General features: G+C 47.1%; 1 protein-coding gene across 1 annotated transcript in view; it reads left to right on the plus strand.

The window, feature by feature from the left end:
• The first annotated feature begins 335 nt into the window (after positions 1 to 335).
• LOC115308212 overlaps positions 336 to 26,108 on the plus strand; it is a 43,912-nt gene continuing 18,139 nt past the window's right edge. The window contains exons 1-4 of the mRNA XM_040502186.2: positions 336 to 474; positions 7,169 to 7,405; positions 15,396 to 15,695; positions 24,481 to 24,693. Coding sequence (XP_040358120.1) covers positions 466 to 474; positions 7,169 to 7,405; positions 15,396 to 15,695; positions 24,481 to 24,693 — 759 coding nt within the window. The 5' untranslated portion in view covers positions 336 to 465. The remainder of the gene's footprint in view (positions 475 to 7,168; positions 7,406 to 15,395; positions 15,696 to 24,480; positions 24,694 to 26,108) is intronic.

Raw genomic sequence — 26,108 nt, forward strand, 5'->3', positions numbered from 1 at the left:
TGGTGGTGTTCTTGAGTGGTGGCAACGGCGGCGCTTTGTGCGCGACGAGGTGCACAGCAGGGCCAGAGACCCGCCGCGGCCGCTGCTTTGTGACGCTGCCTGTACGGGCAGTAAGCGATCGCCAGTTAGCCTTGGTGTGGAACATGACATTAAGTGCTCGCATCGGTGCACACTGGCACACGTGTGCACCGATGCTTGAAACACGCTTGAATTGTAAAAATATGTACAATAACGACTGTGCCGGGATTTGTATACTGTCGAGGGAGTATAGCGAGCAACAGTATCTTCCTTGTAGTAAGCTGTCTGCACCTGTCTGGCCTAACGCTGACCACGTACCCTGTCCCCTGCCTCTGCAGAACTGTCACGTTCCCGACCAACAGGACCGTGTTCACGACCTTCAGGTTGTTTCAGCGCTCGGACGAGAAAAGTCAGCGCGTGGTCCTGGTTCTCGACGTGTCGCACAGCATGAGACCGGTGAGTCTCCCCGCGCCGTTGGACCTTGAAAAGAAAAAAAAAGTAGAGGTTTAACATTTTAGACAAAACCCCGAGACTGGGGGGAAAAGAAGGACAACACAACAGAGAGTCTCAAACACAGCTGAAATTTTATTGGACGGAATATCGTGGTTTTATAAGGTACAAGTGCGGGGTACTTGTTTCCTCTCACAGCGCGCTTCTTGGCAGCCGTCCCGCCGGTACCGTTGTCTGCCGCGTCACAACCGCCGTCGTCGTCTCACAGTTCGTGCTTATTGTCTCTCGGAGTTTTGTTCGCACTACGGACGCCACGTGCGCAGACTTATGCCGCAGTTGTGCAGACGTCGCATGTCGTAGACACCAAAACATGGGAAGAGTGCGGTGAAGGCGCCTGGCACACGTCCGCCCTAGAGCCACTCTATGTGGCAGCGTAGCTGCCAGAGTAGCGCCACGCTTTTCCCTGTGCTGCCTCTCGCTGCGATTCGTCACACGCGGTACCATAACAACGAGCCGAGCTGGCACCGTGCCCATAGCAACCGAGTGACTACTCGTCACGTGACCTCGCAAGAGCCGTGATGTCACTGGTAAGATGGCAGCGCCCAGAGCTGGTAGATGCGAGTTTGTTCTGTGTGCGGAGTCGCGATGTGCAGCTGCTCGCCGACGATTTCGAACTTCTTTGTGCTCTCTGATGCAGATATAACGTGAAGATCTGAAAGAATGCGACTCTACACATTTTCTGTGCAAGATCGCTCTGGATATTACCACCTGTGTGACAGAATCAGTCATATCGCCGTAGTGGTGCTAGGATTCCCGATATGTTCGAGGATCGATAAGGCTTTTAGCATGCAATTTTCGCATACTCTTGGCTTTGTTCTAACGTTAGAGTGTCTGAGAACCGATGCGAAATGTATGAGTCGCAAGTTGGGCCTTGGGGAAGTTGTTTCAGCCCCAGGTAACCGCATAATCACAGAAACGTTTATCGTGGAAGCTCCTGCGATCTTTACGTTTTGTACTAATCAACGATTGTACAATATAGCTTTTAGGATAGAAGATTCGCATTTTTATAGCTTCCTTTGAAAGTTTGAATTTCTGAAAATCGAAACGAACGGTATACCTCGCGTGTAGGGCTTAGGTGAGATTGTTTCAGCCCTGGGTCACCGAATAACCACAGCAACGTTTAGCGAGGAAGCGCCTGCGATCTTTACCCTTTTGTTGTAATCGACGATTTTACCAATTGTCAGTTCTGAAGATTTTGATATAACGTGGTTTCGTTGCAATGGATTGCATTTGATCCCAGTGTTGTTTGGTTTATTTTTTTCAAGTGACAAGCTGGCGTTTGCTCAAACGACGTATATGAAATTAACTGTTATATAACAATGCATCAACACATACTATTAAACTTAGATGCTCAGAGATGTGTTCGTCTTTGTAATTAACGAGTTACAGACAATTTTTTTTACGTGTAATGTTTATTTTCTGTAGCTGGGCTCGTTTTGTGCTCATTAATGTCAGTGTGTTCTGATGTTATCATCATGTGTGTATGGTTCTAAATGTCCTCTTTGCAATGCCTGCAAAGGCAAAAATGACGTCAGCCGACCCCCGCTCACGCATTGGACAGGAAAACTGCGTCACTCGGACGTATGCGCTCGTCAACGATCAATTCGTCGACGAATATTCGAATTCGCGTTCGTGGCCAATGAGTGCACTTACGGAACTTATCATCACTGGCAAATGCCAAGTTCTACGGTGTGCTTAAAAAACACGGTGGAAGCTTGGGGTCATCGCACCGGTGCCCTAGTATCAGGGCCGGCCTTAGAGCAGCAAGCGCCCTGGACAAACTGCGGCCGTGGCGCCCCCCCCCCCCCCCCCCCCCCCCGCCTATTTTCGCACCCAACATCACGTTGTTAGTAAACATGCCAGAGTGACCCAGCGCGAATGGTCGCGATTTTGTCGTTGTCAGTCGAGAAGCACATCCTAAAAATGAACGACGTTCCCGAGCATTTGAGCGTTTTGTAGGCACCGTGATCTAATTGTCCAAAATACATTTATTTCTCAGATTAACCGAATTTCAGCAGTGGGTCTCCCATTGCAAGCTAACGTCTGATGGACAGAGAAAACGAAAGCACAAGTCAGGGTTCGGCAGAAATACCCAAAAATGTACTTGGAAATACAAATACTGGGATACAATAAAATAGTAGCTAAATACTGATACTGAAATATATCTGTAAAATGTATCACGATACGTGTCGGATATACAATTTAAATAGAGGCAAAATGTCTTTGGAAGTACAAATACAGAAATACATTTTCGGGAGGGCAGAAATACAAATAAAGAAATAGTGATACTTCAATACACTTTTCAAATTTGTTTGAGACGCCATCTACGAAAAAGCTTAAAGTAGAAGTTTTTGATCCCGAATTTACTTTCCTGTAGTCGTTTCACTTTGCGTTGAAGGTAGTGGTTGCGGACGACAAGGAGTTTTCAATGGGCTCAAAAAATGTTCCATCAAGGACTGACCACGGTTCATTCCCTGACACCCCATCTGTCTAACGAAAGATGCGAAAATACTTCTACCTCTATATAAATTTTATGTCACCCTGAATCCCATCAAAATATCACCACGCCCTTGTCCAATAAGGACGCCCATGTCAGCATAGATCATATGACGTCAGGGTGGAATGAACTGGTATATCTGTGGCCTTGAACATGAAACTTTACCAAGCTTCTGTATGAAAGGACAATGGGTACTTTCGTTGTAGGTTAGCTCGTTGAAATCGTGCACGCAGTGTCATTTAGAACTTTCAAGAATAGTAGACCACCTGAAGCATCCTGGAACACATGTCTTATCTTCTGCTATGGTTGAAAAAACGATATAGCACCATCCCTGTTGTGAAGGTCCTTTCTGCCAACCCACCGCCACCGACGCATTGATTGCGGTCCTCAAGCTTCGCCTAGCATCATCCAAACAGAACCCTCGTGAATTGCGACCTGATATTGCCGGCGCAATATCAGGTCGCAATTGTTTTTATCACCTTGAGGTTTGAGTCCTGCATGACCTGGCGGCACTTCCGGCGCCCCCCTATGAATGCGCCCTGTGCGGCTGCGCAGGTCGCCCACCCTAGAGTTCCTGTATATGCTACCTACGGTAGCCTATACAGCAACTCTAGCCCACCCTAGAGCTCCTGTATATGCTACCTACGGTAGCAGAGTTGCGCATTCAGCCTCAGCGCGTGGCCGTAAAGCCGGCTTTCCCGCACGAGATGGATGCTTTGCTCCTCACGTGACTAAATTTGGCGAATAGCGGCGCCGCGCGCGCCGCCGCGCATGGAAAAAAGGAGAGGAGGAAAAGGAGGCGGAAAGCAGGGAAACATACGCCGGGCAAGAGAAACGTCGGCGGAGCGACCGTAAAGGTGGCTTTCTTGCACGCCACCGGATGCTTTGCTCCTCACGTGATGGATCTCGGCGAATAGCGGCGTGGCGGCGCGGGGAAAACAAATGCGCAACTCTGGCTCCCGTAGGGAGCCTATACAGCAACTCTAGCTCACCCCAAAGGCCGGCCCTGCCTAGCATGTCATGGCCGCATGATTTCACAGTTCGCTTTTGAGTTGAGGATTACAGCTAAGAAAGAATAAGTTAAAAAATCATTTCATGGTTCCATTAACACGGATATGTGTGCTACGCCATATAAAAATATTGACATTTTGAATGCCAGTAAACTTCCGGACGACCACTTGACCTGTCGGCAAGAACACCTCATATCCGGCGTCCGTTTCTTTTGATGGCGTTAACAATCCTCTGGAGACCACCGTGCTGTCCTTCTTAGTTTAACCTTGTCGACTGTTCATCGCCCAAACGAGGGTGAGACCGTCGTCAACGTCGCTCCTCGCCAGTCGGTGAGATGATCTCATCTTGAATGAATGATTGGGTCTTGAAGAAATATGATGCTAAGCATACATTTGCTTACTATGGGGCGGTCGAGCAACAGTCATGTCCCGAGGCAATCGTCCTGTCGTGGCCGGCGTTTTCGGATTTTGTTTCACAGGAGCGAAGTCCAAAAGTACAAGGACGGTACGTACGTCCCAGCAAGCGGCTGCCATCCCGGGGGCGCGAAAAACCACTGGAGTTTTCCGTGCACCTACGATACCTAGCAGCTCTCGTCGCCCGACAGACCCCGGGCTGCAAATCGTCTCACTAAACAAAAGAAACAGAAACCGTTCCTTCAGAGGCCCTTGCCGTACCGCCGTGCCAAGCGTCTTTTACCACTTTTCAATGGACGAATGGAGATATCAACTAGCGAAAAATTGCCGTCCGGCGTCGCTAGCAGCACGGTTACCATGGCAACCTCCAAGGCCCAAAATGGAGATCACTATTGGCGTTTCTGACGTCGTGCATCTAGAAAATTTTGCTTCGTGTCGCTACTCTGGCAGCTACGCTGCCATATAGAGTGGCTCTAGTCCGCCACAATCCCGCCCATCGTTCCGTCGGGGATCACGTGACATCTCGTACCACGTGGTAGCCATATTGTTGGCGGCCCGAGGACAGTGTTGCCGGACGGAGCCGAAGTTTCGGTTTCGATTTCTGCTCGTGTTTAAAGTGAGATTTATCAATATATATCCCATTTTTCGCGAAGCTAATGACGTAGTGTCTTTTATTAGTGTTTTTTTAATGTGATATCACTCATTATCTTGAAATATTCGGAATTCAGCGGAGTTGCCCCTGTAAGACCGTGTGCACCAAAACCTCCGAAAGGGATACTTCAACGAAATTCAAAATATACCTGTCGTGTTCATAAATAGGCTGAATATGATCCACAAAATCCGTAAATGACGGTCGCACGTTTGTATCTTGAACCTGGTGGCTGTATATTTTGTTATAAGCGGCCCACTCTGGCAAGCGCTCGGAGAGTAGCTAGCGGAGAGCACGTGAAATCCGGCGCTTCGTGACGTAGATTGTCTCGGGACGAGCAAAGCTCTGGCGAGGCTGACGTGAACAGGATGTCCTAACAGTTCCAGCCGGCGAAACGGCCGAAGCACGCCAGCGATCGGGCCACCGCGACTAACCCCAATGCTGCTTTTGCGCGAATTTTTAGTGACGGGTTAACCCTCTGGTAATTTCGTAGAGGGAGAATATCGATGTCTACGCATCAAAAAAGGGAAGGAGTTTCTCCTTCCCCTTTTCTCTCGTGGTGGCCGAAGGCGAGACAGGCATCGTCACTACCTGTCAAGGTTCCTAGACGGGTATTCCAAACGAGGCTTTCGCGACATCCACCAGGTGCTCTTTGCTAATCGTTTAATTATTTTTAAAATTCCCTTTCGTGCCTTTTTTAACAAGAGGATGTTGTGCCTGATGTGATACCGCTCCCTTGAACAGGAATTGACCAAGAAATAAGCGCCGAAATTTCGTTGTAGTATCGCTATACTGATGCCATCTATCGGTTCAGCTTCCGTATTTCATATTTTTCCGCGCATCATTCTTTCTTTCTTCGGCTTTACAAAATTTTGTCAATATTATACCCGACAATTTCTCGTACATATAGTATTTCATCTCGTGCAATGCCGCATAATCTTTGCTCTAGTGAAATGCAGTTCCAAAGTTGACTCACAGATGGCACCAGCGTGCTAGTCTGCGTTTAGGCTCTCTGGTGTCCTCTAGGACTGGTTTTCGTGAGAGATGCAACACGTAAAGTCCGGTTCAGACAATTACGGCTGCTTAGGACCGGAGAGGCCTAAAAACTGCTTCCGACTGGCTGTGCGCGGTTGCGCGGATCTCGGCGACCTCGACTGCCATAAAGCAGCCATATCGTCGTAAGAGATCGCAAAGGGTTTTGACGCACGCGGTTGTAAGCGTAAAGGCCCGTTCACACTCTTGCGACCGAGTACGACTGAGAGAGACGAGATCTCTTAAAACTTCTTAAATGTTTTTAGTATCAGGGAACACACTGGCATTGTGGCGCCATCTATGCTGTGACCCTGCAACTGCATTTCACAAGAGCGAAGGTTTTGCGTGATTTCCGAGGTCAAATGTGCGTAATACCCATAGAAAGACTCGTTTATAACATTGACAAAAGTTTTTCGAGCCAAGAAAGAAAGGATAATGCGCGAGAAATAAAAAAAAGATATGCCGGACCGCCGAGTTTACACTGCTTCCCAATAGATGGCGCCAGTGTGTTCTCTGGTTTAAGAAGTTTTAAGGAGCCCAGGTTTAAGAGGTCGCAAGAGTGTGAACGGGCCTTTAGTGTGTGAACCAGACGGCCGACACGCAGGGGTCAAGGCCATGTAAGCAGTATAGCGCTACAAACGAGTCCGCGTTTGCCCCCACTGGCGCATGCGCAGAAATCAGGATCGCTGAGTCGTAAGCTCTGCGCACGTGTTGCATACCGTCAGCAGCACCAACCGCAGCGGGGAGCGATGAAAACGGGCGCCGCGCGGCAGTAGCATAGCAACCGGTGCTGGCGTCCCTACGTCACTTCCGGGAGGCGCCGCGTCGCTTTGCATCTGGTAGATACAGATAACGCCGCGCGGTGCGCCTGTGGTGCGCCTAGCGGCGAACGGCGCGCGACGCCCAGTTTCACCGCTCATATGTTCCATTCTTTAGGGTGTCACGTGACGCCGTGGCGTCACAGTCACGTGATGTCACACGCAGCATGTGCCCAGGTGATTGGACATAATGAAGACATGGCAATTTATTATTTTACAGAGAGTTGGAGATGATCGGCTAGCGTTCCTCCAGTGCGCAATGAACCACATGATCCGCCATATGCTGCACGACTACCAGGCTCTCGGGATCGTCACTTTCAGCGGCCGGTGCCAAGTCGCGCATCCACTCGTGGTACTGAACACAACCGACGCTCGCGATGGAATCGCCAAAGTCATCGACGGTTTAGTGGTGGGATCGGGCACCTCGATTGGTTGCGGACTTTCCAAAGCTACCGAGGTAAGTGCGACAAACTTTTTGCATCCTGAAGGGCGTATATCAGCTTGCCCTGTGACACAACGAGCTGATTCACCCGCTGTCTAAGGGAGTTCTAGTAACACCCTGAGGGGGGGGGGGGGGGGGGGGGGGCTACAAGAACACTTTTAGAGTGACGGTGAACACCAAAAATATAGCATGCTGGCAATCTTAGCAGCCCTCTGCGGATCGATTTTTTTTTTTTTACGAGCGAAAAGAAACGGACAGCTCTCGCACGGACTAAAACTGCCAATACAGACGCAGTAAATAACACATGACAGAGGAATCACCTCCCTGCTGAGTGTCCCATTGTATACTTGACAATTTAAAGTCACCCTTTCGCAGGTGACCGTTGTCGCAATCTATGCTGCTGGGTTCCCACCAATTTATCAACATAATATATATATCTAACTCCAAGGAATCTCTCTCCAAGCAAGAGCATATTTCGTAAAAGTAAAGCTTATTCCACATCATCGGTAAAGCAACCTCCGTTAAAACAACCATGCATAAAAACTAACTATATGTCGCCTTCACATTCACTTACTTCGCAACCAAATCATAAAACTTCCTTCCGCAAAGGCTTGTCATCTTTCCATCCGTCCAAAGCAGCGATACGTGTACAAATACAGTCTGTATGACTCATTCACATGTTTTGTGTCTGTCTTTCTGTCATGCTGGTTTACACACACTATCATCTATTTCACGCATATACACAATAGACATGCATGTACAGCAACGTGATATTTTTTAATGCAAATGTGCAGGCGTGCTGGACGGAATAATGATACAAATGCCTGGAGAAGGGAAACAAAAGGGACAAAGGACAAACACAAAGCTCCAAACGCAGCTAGGTGACTGGTGAAAAATGCACGCCGTTCACTCCTGTTGGTGTTAGACTGGTGGCAGGTGATAAAACCCTATTGCTCTACTGACGTTCAACTCGTGGTTAGATCAGTTGGTAAAGCGCTCCACTGGAAATGGAGAAGTCCCTAGTTAGATACCAGGACCAGGCGCATTTTTTCAGCGCGCACAAGTCACTTAGCTGTGTTTGAAGCTTTGTGTTTGTCCTTTGTCCCCTTCTCAGGGGATTATAATCGTTATTCTGTCCAGCTCACCTGCACATTTCCATTAATTAATCATAACCTTAAAAATGCAGGCGGCTTACCCTTGTTGATGTTAGACTGGTGGCAGCTGATAAAACCTACTGCTCTACTGACGCCTAGCTATCTTCTGGTTAGCTCAGTTGGTAGAGCGCTCCACTGGAAATGGAAAGGTCCCTGGTTCGAAAACAGGACCAGGCGGATTTGTTCAGCGCGCGACCAGTCAACTAGCTGTGTTTGGAGCTTTGTGTTTGTCATTTGTCCTCTTTGTTCCCTTTCTCCTGGGATTATTATTGTTATACTGTCCAACTCGCCTCCACATTTCCATTCATTACATCGTAACCTTAAAAATGCAGGCCGCTCACCCTTGTTGGTGTTAGACTGGTGGCAGCTAATAAAACCCGTTTGCTCTACTGACGTGTAACTTCTGGATAGCTCAGGTGGTAGAGCGGTTCACTGGAAGTGGAAAGGTCCTTGGTTTGATACCAGGCCCAGGCGAATTCTTACGGTCGCGCACCAGTCACCTAGGTGTGTTTGGAGCTTTGTGTTTGTCCTTTGCCTCCTTTGTTCACCTTTTCCAGGGATTATTACCATTATTTTGTCTAGCTCGCCTGCAAATTTGCATCAATTACTTCATAACCCTAAAATGCAGGCCGTTCACCCTTGTTGGTGTTAGATCGGTGGAAGCTGATAAAACCGGTTTGCTCCACTGACGTCTAACTCTTGGTTAGCACAGTTGGTAGAGCGCTCTTCCGGAGCTGGTTCGGTGCGGACGGTGGAATCATGAGCTCCGTCGGAGCGTTGTCAACGGCCGTTTTCGGTTGCGGTTCTTCTGCTTATAACGTTCCCCAAGACAACAAGATTCTTCTGCCACCCCTGACTTCAGGTACCGTTGCTTTAAATTCTGTTTTCCTACTGTGATGTGTCGGAACGGCCATATCGACTCGACGATTTTCGTAACGAGATAGAGCGGCTCGCCGTGTTCAAGGACATTGCAGCGTTCGGCGCTTTTCACGTAAACCTTGTGTGGATGCTTACGCTTCACTCTTCAGCTGCAAAACAGAAGCTCGTAAAGGAAAGACAGCTCCAAATTAAGGGTAAACTCTGCCCCGTCATCGACGCGGACACCAGCGACGGGAGCCTCAAACTTCACTGGGTGCCGTTCCATGTGCCTGATGATTTTGTCCGCAGGGCTCTCGGGCCGTACGGGAAAGTAGTAGAAGTCGCGCGAGATAAAGTACTCGCGGAGTTTTTTGCGGGGATAAAGACGAAGACGAGGCTCTTTCGCAAGACGTTGAACGCCGGCATGACCAAGGAGAGCCTCCCGCATCAGCTGAAAATATCCGGAGCGAAAGCGCCTGTCCTGGTACCTGGTCGAGCGCCGTTGCGCCTCAGATGCCAAAAGACTGTGCTGATTCGTAAGGACTGCCGAGTTCCATGCTGCCTGAAGTGTAATCGCTACGGGCACGAAGCCTGCGACTGTGTGCACAAGTATGCGTCAGTCACCAATGCGGAGGTACTGGAAGAAGTCAGCGACCGCATCATGGAAGCTGAGGAAGCAGAGGAATCCTATGGCACCGACAGTTCAGGTACTTCAGCTGACCCTCTGCCACTGACAGCGGCTGGCACGGCAGAGCAATCACCAGTAGCATCAAACAAGGAAAAGCACGACAGGACGATTACCGAGTGCCCAGTCTCACGAGTGATAATACAAGGCACCCTAGAAGCATAAAACAGTGCTCAGGAAATTTGGCGGTAAACGAGGAGACAACTGCACCAGAAAGCACTGCTACCTCAGAGCGAAAAGACTGCCCTGCCAGTGCTGAGGAACCATCCCAAGCAGACGCAAGGGACGGCCTCCACGGACCAGAGCTCTGCGACTGGTCTGCCAGCAGTCTAATCTCCGACGAAACATCACGCTGTGAGTTGAAGTGGAAAGACACCGCTTTGCCCTGAAAACCCGCTGACGACCGTAGGCGAGGTCACTTGAAACAGCAAGCCTTTCTCCTTTATTATTTTACCTCGCCGTAGCTTACAATGCGAGGACCGCCCAAAGTAGCGAAATTCAATTGTGACAGCTTGATATCACGGAAACGCAAGCAAAGGCTGCTAAACATACTCTTGAAGGAAAGGGTGGACATTGTGTTCTTACAAGAGACTAAACTATTAGGCAGAAAGCACATTGAAGATATGCTATCTTTTTTTCGAGCGGCTTCTTTTTTTTTATTCAAAATCCATCGGATACAGAGCTGGCACAGCGTTGCTTCTTCAAAAAATATAAGGGCTTCAAAGTAGCCCCGGAATGAGAGACCGACCAATGTGACCATCTCTGCTCCATCGATATGATACATGACGAGGTGCTTGTAAAACTAGTAGCAGTGCATGCGCCAAATGAAGATTAAAACCGCGAGGATTTTTTCAAGAACCTGAGGCAATATTGAGATACACAAAGCCCCACCATTCTGGCAGGCGTCTTTAAGTGTGTTCTGAATGGTAAAGACTCATCAAATGGTTTTGTGCCGGACTCCAGCAGAGCGGATCTGCGCAAGCTGCTGCGTGATTATGACTTGCACGACGCAACAGAGTCCACGACGGAACCATGCCGGGCTTCACCCATTGGCAGGCGAGCTCGCACGCAAGGATCGACCGGGTCTATCTTTCCAGCGAATTGGAAGCTTCATTGGATAGTTACGAAGTGCTGACCGTTGCCTTTTCCGTTCACGCGAAAGTAACTATACGTCTGGGAAAATACACCAAATCACGGCAAACAAAGACCGACTAGAAAAACTGGAAAATGAACTACACCTTGACTGAGGATGAGGAGCTGAACAACAAAATCAATTATGTTATTACGCAAGCATCCGCATTACAACCTGTTGACGCTGCTAGTTGGGAACAGATGAAAATAAGCCTAAAAATGGATTTATGCAATACAGCCAAATAAAGGCGGGTGAAGAAACAGAAGATCGAAGCTCACTTACAAAATGACTTATGCGTTTAATTGAAGAAGAAAACGGGTCCCCTCGGCTCTTTACGGAGGATATTGCAACTTCAAAGAGCGCCTCCTGGCCATCATGAAAAAGTACTGTGAGGGGAGCAATGATTCGGTCGAGCGTCTTCGCCGTTGAGAAAAATGAAATACATGGAAAGATTTTCAAAACGAAACAACGGCACCGTGCTCAATGTAACCAGATTTCGCAACTTGAAGTAGGCCCAGAGACAGTCACAGAGGGGGACGCCATACAACAAGTGCTCTATACGGCGTTTGAAAAGCTGCTGGGAGTAGACAGTTTCCAAGATGGTGAATTCTTACAAAGCTTCTTGGAACAGATCCCGGCGAACGTTCGGGATGCCATGAATGAGGACATCACCGAAGCAGAGATCGCCAGCAAAATAAAGGATCTGTCTCCTCGGAAATCTCCCGGCGTAATTGGCCTTGGAGCGGCGTTCTACAAAAAGTTGCGGCAGACGATAGTTGTTCGCATTCCCAAGAAGCGCTTTCCTCACAGTTGTCAGGGCGTCGAAGACTTCCGGCCAATTAGCATCCTCACGACGGACTATAAAATGCTAGCGAAGATCTAAGCGAAGAGACTTGACCGGGGTATTCGCTGCGTGGTTGGGGACCATCGAGCGTATGGGATTCGTGGTAGAAGAATCCAGGACAACCTGCACACGATGAGAGTCATGTGCGGGGACGCATTAATAGAGGGCAGCCCCCAGGCCGTATTCCAAGTGGATCTCAGGAAGGCCTTTGATCGTGTCTCTCATAAATTCCTCTTCCGGCTGCTGGATGATTGTGGCATAGGTGAGACGCTCGGCAGATATGTCAGGATCTGCTACAATAATATATCGACCAACATCAAAGTCAACAGAGGCATCCCCAAATCTATCCCTGTTGACTCATCGGTTCGTCAGGGCTGCCCTATGTCGCCAGTGTTGTTCTCACTCTATCTTGAACCATGGTGCCGGCGCATCATCAATGACAGTGCCATCTGAGGATTCAACTGGGCGCCAAGTCGGATCTCTGCAGTGTTTTGGGTGCTCAACTGAACGAAACGGAATCGACCGCTGCGTGGTTGGAAGCATGGGACGCTCGCCCAGAGAGTTTCCTGGATATCCCATGTAGCTGCTCAGTGACAAACAATCTGGGCATAAGCTTGGACCCCGAGTTCCTCAGGGCTGGTGCCGCAGGTATCCATCTGAAAAGTTTGCATACCAAAGCACAAGACTGGTATGGAAGATATTTGTCTTTCTTTCACCGCAGTAGGGTCTCCAATTCAGTACTTTTTCCTACAGTTTGATACGCGGGACAACCGAAGCCTTGTAAGAGGACTGATGTACAGAAAGTAAACCGGTTCAGCGCTGTTTACATATGAGGCTCTAAGTTTGAGCGCATGCGGCGCACCAATTTGTTCCTCTGACGGAAGAAGGGTGGTCTCGGTCTAGTCAATGTTAAACTAAAACTCCAAGTGCAAAGATTTTTTTTTTTTTTTAGCAGTTAACGAAACGAGCATTTACAGAAAGCAATTCAAAAGCATTGAGGAAAATGCACAGCTCCGTGGATGCTGGTGCCTAATGAATGGTCCGAGAGAGTTTGCACGCTCAGATTCTACAAATAAATTGAGCGAGCATTGAAAAACTTTCACGAGATGTTTTCGGAAGAATACCTGGCAAAGGTGAAACGTCGCAGATTGTACTGGGATGCCCTGGAGCTGCTAACCACTGTGCCCATGTTCCGCGTGTACCTTCGTGACACATTATCCAGTGTTTTAAAAAGGCTTTCACGCTATCCCGTTCAGACTGGCACAAGGGACTTTTTTTTTTTAAGTTGAATACTGATGTTTTATCCGTCAAAACCTGGCTGGACAAGAAGGGCTTCTTTGTGCCATGGTCAACGAATTCTGCACTATGCTTCTACTGGGAGGACCTGAGTTGATTGCACTAATGCTAAATTGTTCTGGGCCCAGCTAAGACAAACGCTTCAAGTCCAGCTCTACCCAGAATGGGAAATTTGTAATTTTTTGGAGTCTGGCAACTGCACGGACAGAAGCTGTCTCGAGACGCTAGCCCTCCTTGGCCTCCGCGCTATCTGGCGCTCAAGGACAGATCACCTCATGTGGCAGTAAGTGGGAAACCTGCGTGGTGACATTTTGTTGATGCCTTCCAGTATGTTTCTTCAGTCCTCAATGCAAAATAGTGTGCAGGATATGACGACGGGAAGGCGTTCCAAAAGCATTTGTCTTGGTAGAGCTTTAAAGACTTTCAGGGTGCCCATCGGGGTCGCTTCTGTATGTGGATGTAACCTGATCATGGTCCCGTACTCTCTGAGGACTGTTTGAACGTCAAGTGCACTCCGCCTTCGCTCACGTGAAATGGGGCTTTTAACATGTATACAGAATCAAAAGGTTTTAATGAAAAAAAAAAGTTCAGTTGGTAGAGCGCTTTACTGGAAATGGAGAGGTCCCTGGTTCGATACCAAGACCAGGCAGATCTTTACGATCCCGCACGAGTCACCTAACTCTATTTGGAGCTTTGCGTTTGTCCTCTAACCTTTTTGTTCTCCTTGTCCAAGGATTATTATCGTGACTTTTCTGTATTTTTTTCTTCTTTCTTGTAACTCCGGAAATCTTTTCCGGCAGGTTTTTTTCGGTTTCTGGTTCCACGTTACAATTGTATACTGTTCTTTTCCTGCTTTTTATTTGGTTTTATCTTTTCTTATCACGCATGTAAACTCTTTTTGTTTCTCGATTATTTACAATGTTTCTTTGATGTTAAATGCTGGCATATCGCATGATCGCTAACTAACCCTCTATTACCAAGCGGTTCCTTCAACAGTTTTCTTTGGAACCTTTGAGACCCTTGCTTGAATAAATATTTTATAAATTAACAACTTGCTTTAAAATAAAAACAGATCTTGAACAACTGACTTACTTAAAGGGCCCCTGAACATTTATATATATATATGTCTGGTGGACACTCGTGTCAAAAAAAAATAATAATAATAATGTTACGCGAAAAAAATTTAGAGCAGTATTGACGGGCGAGCTTTATTTTAAATTCTGCGCGCAATGTCCATGGCGTCAGGAATGGTCATACACTATTTCCACCTCAACAAGAAGGCATACCTTCTCCCACCTCAACGTGATGGCCAAGCCGATCCACCACTCCTCCCCGCGCCCTAAATGCAGAGAGAGAAAACAAGTGGAAAGGAGGTGACTACCGACTAAATCGCGTCGTCAATAATAATATTAATGTAACTTTTTTTCGCGTAAAATTGATTTTTTGACACGCGCGTCCCAACCAGACTGTTAAAAAAAAACATACTTTTCTTTATAGGGGCCTTTTAAGGCCCTCTTTATGATGAGCGAACGCCCTTCAAAAAGTGTGTTCTGGTCATTTTACACTTTTCCCACGCCTCTTTCACACCCTTTAAAATACGAATGATGTTTTATGCAATAGCAGCCATTTTGCGATGGGTGTATCACTCGAAATGAGGATGTTGAAAAATGTAGCCATGTGTGTAAGTCTCTGTAGCAGGACTTTTATACCCTGAAGGATGGAAAATTCCTCGCGTGTAAGCTAACTGTTCCTCCGCGCGAGAAGGACGCAGCGGCGTGCAGGCTTTTTGCCCGCCAAATTTAGCAGACTACCTTCCTGCTAAATTTAACGGACAGTGCTCATGGGACTTCATCAGCGCGATGTGACGTAGCGGTGTCTCTTAGCCCTGACACGACGCCAAGACACCCCGTGAGGTGACGCGACACTACTAAATTAGCCCAGCTTGTGTTCTTGTGAATACGGGTAAAGCACACCTCACAATTCCAGTACCCGCTTTATCCGTAATTGTAATTTTTTTCTTCCTGGTCCTTGGATAGATGCTCGAAGGCAACGGCACTTCGGCAAGGGGAGGGCTGGTCTTTCTGGTCACCGACGGCGACGAGAATTACAAACCGTGGATCGTCGAACAACTGCCGATCCTCGTCTCCAGTGGAGTCAAGGTCAGCACCTTTGCCCTCGGAACTCTTGCCGAAAAGAAGCTGGAAGACGTGGCCCTCCAGACCGGAGGAACAGCTTACGCATTCGGGAACCTCAAGGCCCACCCTATCGCCGGCTTGACCGTCTCTTTTCTGCTGTCGACGACCGCAGCGATGCCGAAAGAGGAGCAATACGTCGTTGTAAGTTTCCTCGGCTAAAGGCCCGTTCACACTCTTGCAACCGAGTACGACCGAGAGAGACCAGACCGGTTTTTAAGCCTCTTGCGACCTCTTAGGACCGGATGCGCTACAGCGGAGCTGGTGCTAAGCAGTCGCAAAAGGCTCAAAAACCGGTCTGGTCTCTCTCGGTCTTAGTCGGTCGCAAGAGTGTGAACGGCGCTTAAGACTCTAGAGGCGACATGGCCCGCGTTGACCTCAGCAAAACAAGCGCCGAAGAACGTCGAACGGCCCACGCCGCGGGCCGTTCGACGTTCCTCGACGTTTGTATTGCTGAGGTGCTACAGAGTTTTGGGGAACCGTTTTTGCATGTCCGATACGGTGCGATAAGCTCTCCGGTACGAACTGCGCATGCGCAAGTCTTCTTCGGTAGCACATGCGCAGTTCGTGTCGGAGCTAGGGCTTATCGTACCATATTGGATGTGAAAAAAACAACAAAAAAAAAAACAGTACCCTAAAACTTCCTGGTAGGAACTTTTAGTAAACCGTACAGGTTAGAGCTCCTGTTATCACTTTGAAGCAAGGGCTGAGCACGCGCCCTCTGGCCCCACTTTCCGCAGCCTACTAGAATTCTAATCTCCTTAAACGTTCGCGGTCTTCGCGAACAAAGAGCTAATGAGGTACGTATAAGAGGCAGGGAACAGTTGAGACACGTCCGTTCGCTTGCTTCGGTGCTGCGTGATAAGAAACCTCTCTTCAAAACGTACCCTAAAACAAGTCCGGATTCCTTCCGATTGTCGTGAAGTGACTGTCATCGACACTGAAGATTGGATATGCTGTGTTATTTGAAATCTTTTTTTAAATAAACCCGGCCCGGTTCGGAAAACGCGGCACTATGGGATACGACCAATATGTTGATCGATTGATGAGACGGGTTGCATTTCATGTTGTGAGCGGAGTTCACAACATAAAATTGTTGTGGAAAGTGAAAATAGTTCAAAGATACTGAATTGCTTTTCATAGAAGCTTCTTTTTTATAGAATACTGTAAGTTGTGCTTTAGTAAAAAAAAAAGACCACTTGTAGATGGCAAGACGTTGTAGTACGTTCACAGCAATAAAATTTCCCGAATGAATATAGTTAATTGCGTGGAGATTCTGAACCTTACAATGACTGGTCTTTCTGGGCGCGTTGTGCATTTATTTTAATGAAAACTTCAAATATCTGGGTGTAGGAGACGTAATACAGCAATTATTTCTTGGAAACGCCGTCCGGCGACGCTTTTTGGTCTCTGCTCCAAAGCGCAGAAAGAGGGGCAGGTCACGATCTTTGATTCGATTTTTGGTCGGGAAATCGGCCGCCCATGAGTGTAATTTCGGTTTGCTAATACCTTTAGAGCCCATGTATTGAGTTATACCCATAAATAAACGATCTTGAAATTCGCTTGAGTGCACCTTTAAGTAGATTGGCAAAGCTGGGTGTTTGGTGGCGTAAAAGAATACGTAAAATGAAGCAAACATTCCCGTTGCATTCGTTTTGTGGCGTACAGAATCATTAGAAATAGCTTTAATTCGTTTATCTTTGTTCCCAGAGATAGTAGAATGCTTTCTCAAAGGCACCGTCAAATTCCGTTCGCAATAAAACGCGCCAAAAACAACAAAAAACCATCAATTTAGGCGCCACCAGTGTTAGGGATTGCGGCTACGCAGGCTGCCCACAGCCCACTGACGAGAAAACCCATGGCCCAGCGCACGCGGGCAACACTGACATACCCCTTTTGGAGCGATGGACGACCTCTCTAAATCGCCTGGTTCTAGACTGCCGCTTCTATAGACGTTCAGAAGTACAACTTCTGGGCGCCACTATCTGGCTATATCGTTGAATAGTTAAGTATTACTGAGGCCGTAAGCACGCCACAGCAATGTTTGACCCATCAGCAAAGCCTTGACTACAAGACAACCTACTTAATGCCACTAAATAAGTTACGCTTCAGAGTAACGACACTTACCCGTCTTGTGGCTCAAAAAATCATGGTTGCCAGTTATCTGAAGCTTTATTTGAAATCACAAGAAACGCTTTTTCGTCTTCCACAAATGTTTGAACAGTTCGCCACCGAGCAAAGCAATAACACACGAGCTTCCTAGCACCGAATCTAATGCTGCGGAAGTCGCACTTTTGAACCATGACGATCGGCAGTTGCGTCTGCTTTGTACTAAGCACCAAGATGGCGGCGCCCACAAGAATATCGGGAAACAGAGTGCCGATACTCTAAGCGCAGTCCATTTTGTGGCTCTAAACATCTACCCAGAGCCGTGGATCTACCCACACCAGCAGCAAAGCAAAATGGCGGCGCCCACAAGAATATCGGGAAACAGAGTGCCAATACTTTAAGCGCAGCCCATTTTGTGGCTCTAAACATCTACCCAGAGCCGTGAATCTACCCACACCAGCAGCAAAGCAAGATGGCGGCGCCCAGAGGCCGTACTGGCAAACGTCGATAGACCAACACGCTGTTTACAAATAAGTTCGCGTTTTCCCACACGAGGTGTGGGCACTGCGCGTGCGCAGAAGTCAGATTCGCGTGAAGTCAAGCGTGTGCGCATGTGTCGTGCCGACACCAGCGCCATAGCGGCGAGATGTTTTGGCGGCACCATCGAACGGTTACCTTTCGTGACGTCATTACCTCGCGAACAACAACTTCGATTGTGTTTAAAATGAGCATGGTGGAAGCTTGAAATCTTAGCGCTCTGCAACCAACACTGCCAACACCGTCAACATGGAAGTTCTTACGTTCCTCTTATTTCCGCCTGTGAGAATTCCTTTGCTGACGTCATAGGCAGCATTCGGCCAATCGTGCAAGGCCGACCACAGCGACGCTCTCGATCGCGCACGTCGCCAATAGCACCGAGCTCTGGTTGGAATGATTAGTGGGCACTGGGCAGACAGAGTCAAAGCTATAGGAGGAATTCACTGGACGCCATATTTGAGGGTGATGTTTAGAGCGCATGCTCAGAACGAGCTCACATTAATAGCCTGCTAAGACCGGCAACCTTGATGGTGCTAAATGTACGCTCCAAAAGGACTGCGGAAGCTCGCCGTCAGCATGCGCTCAGCAGCAGCGCACACGGATATGGCCGCCAGTGAATACTCCCTATAGGGAGTATTTACTGGCGGCCATAGCTGTGTGCGCCAATGCTGAGCACGTGCTGACGGCGAGCTTCTACGGTTCTTTTGCAACGTGCAATCCGCACCATCAAGAGTGTCGGTCTTAGCAGCCTATTGATGTGAGCTCGTTCTGAGCATGCGCTCTAAACCGTACCCACAAATATGGCGTCCAGTGAATACTTCCTATAGCTGCCTTCGTCTCCACCTACTGTTCAAACGTCGGCGTCTGGCGTTCGAACAGCGAATAGAAACAAAGGCAGCTAGCTTCGCGCTGGGCCCTCTGGCGTCCCCGTGCTTTCTGATCTTCTCCTATTCCTCGGTTTTTATCAATTTCGGCGCTAATGCCGTTACTGGTAACGCGTTCCTTTTTTATGTAACGCAGTAACGTGCTTGTTACTTTCCAGACCAGTGACGAATAACCTACTTACGTTGCTTCTTTGGAGTAATGGGTAGTGACATAGAGGGAAGACGATGACAAGAAGAGAAGGGACACAGGAGATGTGCTAATTTACAACATCCTTTTTAACAATACTGTAGTTAAGAAAGACACGGACACACAAAAAAGATGTGGAACCAATTAGAGTTAAGAAGAGGAAGAATAAACAGAAAACCAAAGTATGGCTACACTGATGATTCTTTTTTTTTTTTGTGAGCTTGCTACTAGGAATTATATATATATATATATATATAATAAGTAATCCAAAAGCTAAGAAATAAATCATAACTAAAAGAAGTTATTGACCAAGAATAACAATACGTTAGTATAGTTTCAGGAAGAACCGTGGAGATAGTGGAATTATTTTTCCGACAAGGTCACCGACGAGGTGCTGACGCAAGCGTCACGATCACGTTTGGATAGAATGACTGACCTCGAAAAGTTCTCGACTTGCATAGTCACTGTTACAGTGGCCATGGTGTGATTTAAACAAGGGCGTGCACTGACAGTCCCTTCCATGCATCGCAAGATGTACCGCCGGTAACGACTTGAACGCAAGGGCATGTTTTCTGATCTGTCATTGACAGATCGCCCGGTTTGTCCCACGTACACTTTTTGACAAGAAATCGGTATTTCGTATACCATCCCACCGTAGCAGTCGACATACTTGTCTTAATGTTTTACACCACAATCCGAAACCTTGTCCTTCGGGGGCTTTAAATCTGGACACTTGGCGAAAATGTCGGCGAGGAATATACCTTTCCCAGCATCTGCTTTGCGCATTGTGACTTTCAGATGTACGGCACGTGAAATGATGCAAAGAGGGGAAACGAAACTGACGTTGATTAAACAGTTTGTAATTTCAGAATACAGAGAAAGCACGAGGAAAGCAACACGGAGTTTGTGATGACCTTCTTTTCCGTTCGCTTTAGTTTTTTGTGTCGTCTGTTCCCTAATGATAAGAAAGAACGAATCGTGACGCTACCAGGACGTACAAAGCGTTCGAGCCGTCACGAGCGTACATCCGAACAGCCTGACAATTCCCGTCGTCGCAAAATACGCCTCCTGGAATTTCCCGGAAAAGGTCTATTCGACTGCCGTGATTGGCCGGTGACAAGGTCAAACGAGGCCCCGGCTAGTCACGGCCGCCGGATTCCTCGTCGACTCTTTTACAGCGGAGCTGTTAAGGGCTAGTTTCCCCAGGATCGTGTTCCCCGCAGAGAAAGGAAGACACCGAACTCTGGACACCTACCGCCATCTATGAGCGATGGCGGCAAGCCTCGTATCTGGTTGCCGCCGTCACTCATAGATGGCGGCAGCCTTTCCACTCTGGCTTACCACTAGCGACCGGCCATTACTTTCCATTGTACAGCTCCGCTGGACTTCCTTCTTCACCAGAGTGGAAAGACTGAAAGTTTTTACTGAACGTGAACACAGAGCAGGTTGGCACAGATGACTCGAAGCACGAAAGAATAAAGCACATGGGGCGGACGCACACAGACAGGACAGACAGGACAGGACACAGACGCACACGCAAACAGGACACACAGACAGAACTGTCCGGTCTGTGTGCGTCCGTCCCTATGTGTTTCAGGCGTTTTTACTGGGAAGCTGTTAAAAGAGTCGGCAAGGAACTGGGGAAATGCGTCCGCAAACGTTGACAGAAAGCTCCCCATTGGTCGTGGCAAGTGTGAATAAATAAAAATGTAAAGAGGGGGCAACCATTTTAGTAAAAAAAAACGAGAGAGGCAGTGACAGACAATGACAAGGAGGAGAAGAGAAGGAAGGAAGGAAGATAAGAAGCAGTCAGCCTTTCTTGGAATTATTACATAGTGGGGTCCTGATCCCTTGTTATCATCTCTAGGCAACGTCTTCGAGGTTGTCCTGGGTGTCGCCCTCTAGGCGTCGTCCTCGAGGTCGTCCTAGACGTCCTCTAGCTATTGTCCTAGACGCCGTAAAAATAACAGCTTCGCTTGTCCTCCATCTTCACGTGAAGTGGAGGGGCTCTACAATATTTTTATTTCTCCTTCTCTGCCAGATGTGACTTTTATAGACATCTGCGACAATGAATAGGATAGAATTGGGTATCCAGAGGCTTTGAGTCTTAGTACCTGAGCATCAATATAAAGGTCTCCTCGGCTCAATGGTCACAATATTTATTTATAGCCGCACTAGATGATATTTTGTTAATTTGATGCGTGTCGTTTTCCCCAGGTCGATTATAAGGCGAACCAGTTCTACTTATATACATAGTAAAAGATACGAGATATTTGGTTGGTGGAAAGTGTCTTGGCTGTATGGCCCGGTCACAATGTCACATAAGACTGGGGTCACGCACGAACCTATACATATTCCTTTCTTCTTGGTGTAATTCAAACTTTACAACCGTGGCGGAAAGGTAATACCTCAAAAGCTTTATGAAGGGTCCCACTGCCATACCACACTGGTTTTGAATGGGAATAGATTCATTGGCCTCAAGACACTCAGATATTGCTGCGAACAAGTTATTATGCGGGACGAACTAAAACAAATCATCTATATCAAGTGAGAACACAAAACGGACGACCGTCGTAGAGTTTTGTCGCAGGTAATAGATCAGTGTTTCAGAACTTGGTACATATAGGAAAGGGTCTGCTATTTGGAGGCTAGACAGTTGACGAAGTAGAAAACTTCGCATCGATTTCTGCCAAGATCCTCCCTCCGTGACGTCCATCCGGAAACGGTGCACCCTTCCTTATGGCTCTTGACGGTGGACTACCGAATCTTCTTTGTTTATGTTTTTATTTTGATTTCTAATACCAAGCTCGTAAAAAAAAAAAATAACCTGAGTGTTGCCCTATACTTGATTTTTCCTTTCTTTTTCTTTCCCTTTTTAACTTCAATTCGTTCCACACTTGCTTTTTGTCTTCCTTTACATAATCATTAAAACGCCTCCTGTAAGTTAGCGCCTGTCCTGTGTTCCTGTTCTGCTTGTCCTCGTCTTTCCGCTATTCATGTTACAATGTTCAACCAACTAGCCCGCCATATGATTCTGTTACAAGGAGCGTCGTTACCATAGTTATTACATCTACCCAAAACTTAAAAAAATATTACACTTCGTTTGTTTTTTTCCATGTTTTTTTTATAGTGAAATCATACAAATTCTTCTACTCTCGCCATGTACCTTCGAAATTTCGCCTCTGTTGTAGCCACGCAAACACACCTGCTTTAGAAAAATCCCGACGCTCACGCCCTTCGTCCAAGCTTTGAAGCACGCTGTCGTTTTATAAATAAAAAGTTGCGCAGAAGTGACGTGCGTTAGTTTTTTTCAGTAACGGCTACCCGTTACTTTTTATCGGTAACGGCAACGCGTTGCTTCTGCAGGGTGTTCCACGTAACTTTAGCCAAGCTTTAAAAAAGTTTTGGTGCATTTTAGAAACACGAAACTAAAAGAATTAGTTTATTTGTTGTTCGGAGCAAGTCATGCTACCTTTTTTTTGTATTTTCCCAGTGAATTATTTTTTTAAAATTAATTAATGCACTTTTCAAATATTCAGTTTAGACCAAAAGTTCCAATGACAAAATTGTAGAGCGCCCTTAGAAATATCCAGTTTTGTGGCTTTTATCAACAAACCTCTAAAACTTCGTTTTTCTGGACTTCAGAAAAGGCTCGCGTATTACGATAAAAAACACGTGACTTTGCGCTTGAGAGTCTTGTATTGCAGCGCTCTCAGCCGCAGCTTGAATAAACTAGGCCCGCATGCTGAATAGAACACTGTTGGCCGAACGCTGTTAAAATATTCGCGTTTTTTCTTTATATGATTTGCAATTTTTTTTATGTCCCGGAAAACTATCCTTGTCAGAGGTTTCCTCATAAAAGCCATTGAATTGGATGTTTCTGATGGACGCTCTACAACTTCGCCATTGAAACTTTAGCTCTAAATTGAATATTTCAGAAGTTCAGTAGTTGACCTTGATTAATTAGTTAATTGGTCAAAGTACGAAAAGTAACCTGACTTGGCTCCCAACAATAACAAAGTTATTCCATTGGTTTCGTCTTCCTAAGATGGACCAAAATACTTTTAAACCTTGGCTTAAGTTACGAGGAACACCCTGCATTTTAGGGTAACGTAGTTCGGCATCGCGTTCCTTCTACATAGTTGCAAGTAACGTATTTCAATACATTTTTACGGTAACGCCTACCACACTGGTTTCCACCCGCTGAACAGTCACCGTATACCGTAAGTAAAGATCCGATTAAACTCGACCCGCAACTGAACGCTGTGGCAGCGCCAAAATAGTAAGTCAACTCAGTTGTGGAACTTGCCATAGACGCTGATTATACACTTCATTTAGGCTTAAGTACAGACCATATAGCCTCCTATACACAGACAACGCCTGGCAGATCGCCGCAAGAAGCGGCCGCCGAAACGGAAAAGGTGGAGCGGCAGACAACGGACGACAGGAGAGCCACGTGACTGGCGCCAAGCAGCGGAGAGACGCCGAAACACACCTCTCCCAAGCGAACAAGTGTGTTTCGGGCCCTCGCCGCTGCAATCGGTGTGCGCTGACGTCCAGGTTCCCCGAGAAATGGCTCTTTGATGCCCTGTGCTACCAGATCCTCGCGCTCGAACTCTGCGACAGGGCACTTTGCGGCTCCGTCGTCAAACTGCCAGGTTTTGTGAGTATAGAGGAGGCTAGGGTGCTTCAATGTCCTTCTGTTAAGGGTGATGCCACCCTTTGTAGTACCCGATGCCGACAGCACGCGCTCACGGGTAAAATACAAAGAAATCGGCGAAAACAAAATGTCGCCGTAGCACAGTCAGCGCCACGAGCACGTGCAGGGACACGTTCCTTCACGCGCTTTTGAACAAAAAATAAAAATAAAAGTGTGAGAAAATGGCCAGATGTCTCCACCCTAAGCCAAGCGCACATGAAGGCACCCTAGAGGAGGCTATGTCCAGACGCAGCCGACTCTTACTGTGCCTGCGATGTTTACGTTGCTTTGGTTGAGTTTGCGCCATTCAGAAAGACCATCTCAAAACCCACTTTAGTGCCCCTTTAACGTTCAACAAGTACAGTACAGGGGGCACAAAGCTAAGAAGGGGGATGTCACCTTGGCACTCCTTAGAATGTGTGGAAGGAAGGCAGTGCCGTGAATGACATCCTTTTGTCTCCTCGTCTCGACCGTCTTTAATGTGGTGGCGTTCGTTCCTTTCTACTACTCCAGCTGCTCGACGAGACAGAAGCGGTCAGCGGACGGAAAGAATTCCCCTTCACCATCCCGAAGGAGCTCGGCCACGAGACCAAGATTCTCGTGACCACCCCGAATGACGAAGACTACGACCTCAAAGTGGAGGACTCGAACGGCAAAGTCTGCACTGCGTGTAACGTGACCCTGGGAAAACAGTCCACCAACATAGACATGCCACGAACGAGCACGGTAGGAAAAAAAAATATCTGTCGTAGATAGGCAGTGCATATTCCGGTCTTAAACACCAACAAACATCCGTCCGCGAAAAGAATAAAAAAGATCCAAGAAAATCAATTAAAACAGCGATAAGCAGTGATGAAAACTGAAAGAAAAGACAATAACTGGAAATATTTTTTTGCATTTCGGCTAGGTTACGTAACGCATGTAAGTTAAAAACGCGAAAAAAAACGAGAAAAAAGCAACGCTAGCTAAGTAACGTTTTAATTATTGCAAAAAAAAAAAATCAGAAGGAAAAGGAAAAGAAAAAACCAAAATAAATCTTTTCCACTAACTAAAAATATAAATATGTAACTACTTTACATTTGCAGTAATTCTTTCTTCCGCATTGTTTTCGTTGATTAGACGGATTTATCAATCTGCGTTTAATTATGCATTTAGGTATGAAAAAGCACTATATTTTATAACTAGAGTTTTAAAACGCTCTATCTTTTTACATTAACGTTCTAAATATAGTTTAGTGGGCAACTTGTACTTGGAAAATTGACGCTGGATCTCGTTGAGTCTAACCGTCAAGTGTGTGCGATAGTGGGCGCTAAGGGGCGGGAAATGTCCTCCTTATAAACCGGTGCTTCAAACCGAAACTAAACCGGCAAAGAGCGCGTGTAATATTGACTCTTGCGTCTTGCGCCGGCTCCACGTGACCACGCCGCGAGTGACGTCAGCAGTGCGACGCAAGCGCAGAACGTATCGATCCTCGTACCTTTGCTCGTTTCACGACAACTTGGCGCACTGTGGAGGCTGGGGCCCGCGAACCAATAAGAGCGTCGGAGCGAGGCACGTGACACGACGTCAAGGCAGCACTTGTGTCACCACGCGAAATGCGAGGCCCAGAGGAACCGACTGTCGTCTGCTCCGAAACCAACCAACTTCGAATGAACGTCCACCGAAGCAACGTATCCTTCCGCAAGAATCGCGAGCACATCGGGAACAGTTCATGAGGCAGCCATACGCTCAATCTAGCCGCGAATCTGTGACGCGTGCTCATGCCAGGCCAAGGCCACGGCGCTGCAAGGCAAAAAAACAATCGAGCGGATACGAATGTGGCCTCACTTTTTTTGGCATAAATATTTCATTTCATTTCATTTCATTTTATTACCTCAAAGGCACTCGACTTGCGAGCGCATTACATCAGGAGGAAATTCATAACATACAATTAGAACTTCAAAACAGTATTTTCGCGTATATGCTATTTACATCTTAAAATCATACGCACAAAAATGCACTGGGGAAAGCTTGCACACAAAAGAGCAGGAAAAAGAACACATACATGATATAACATTGCAATTTCATATATTGCGACATAATTGAATGGGTGTAAACAAAAATTAACGTAAAAAAGATCAAGATGAAAATGCACAAATATA

This window comes from Ixodes scapularis, unplaced genomic scaffold (genome assembly GCF_016920785.2).
Source record: "Ixodes scapularis isolate PalLabHiFi unplaced genomic scaffold, ASM1692078v2 PGA_scaffold6__148_contigs__length_123643588, whole genome shotgun sequence".
NCBI lineage: Eukaryota > Metazoa > Arthropoda > Arachnida > Ixodida > Ixodidae > Ixodes > Ixodes scapularis.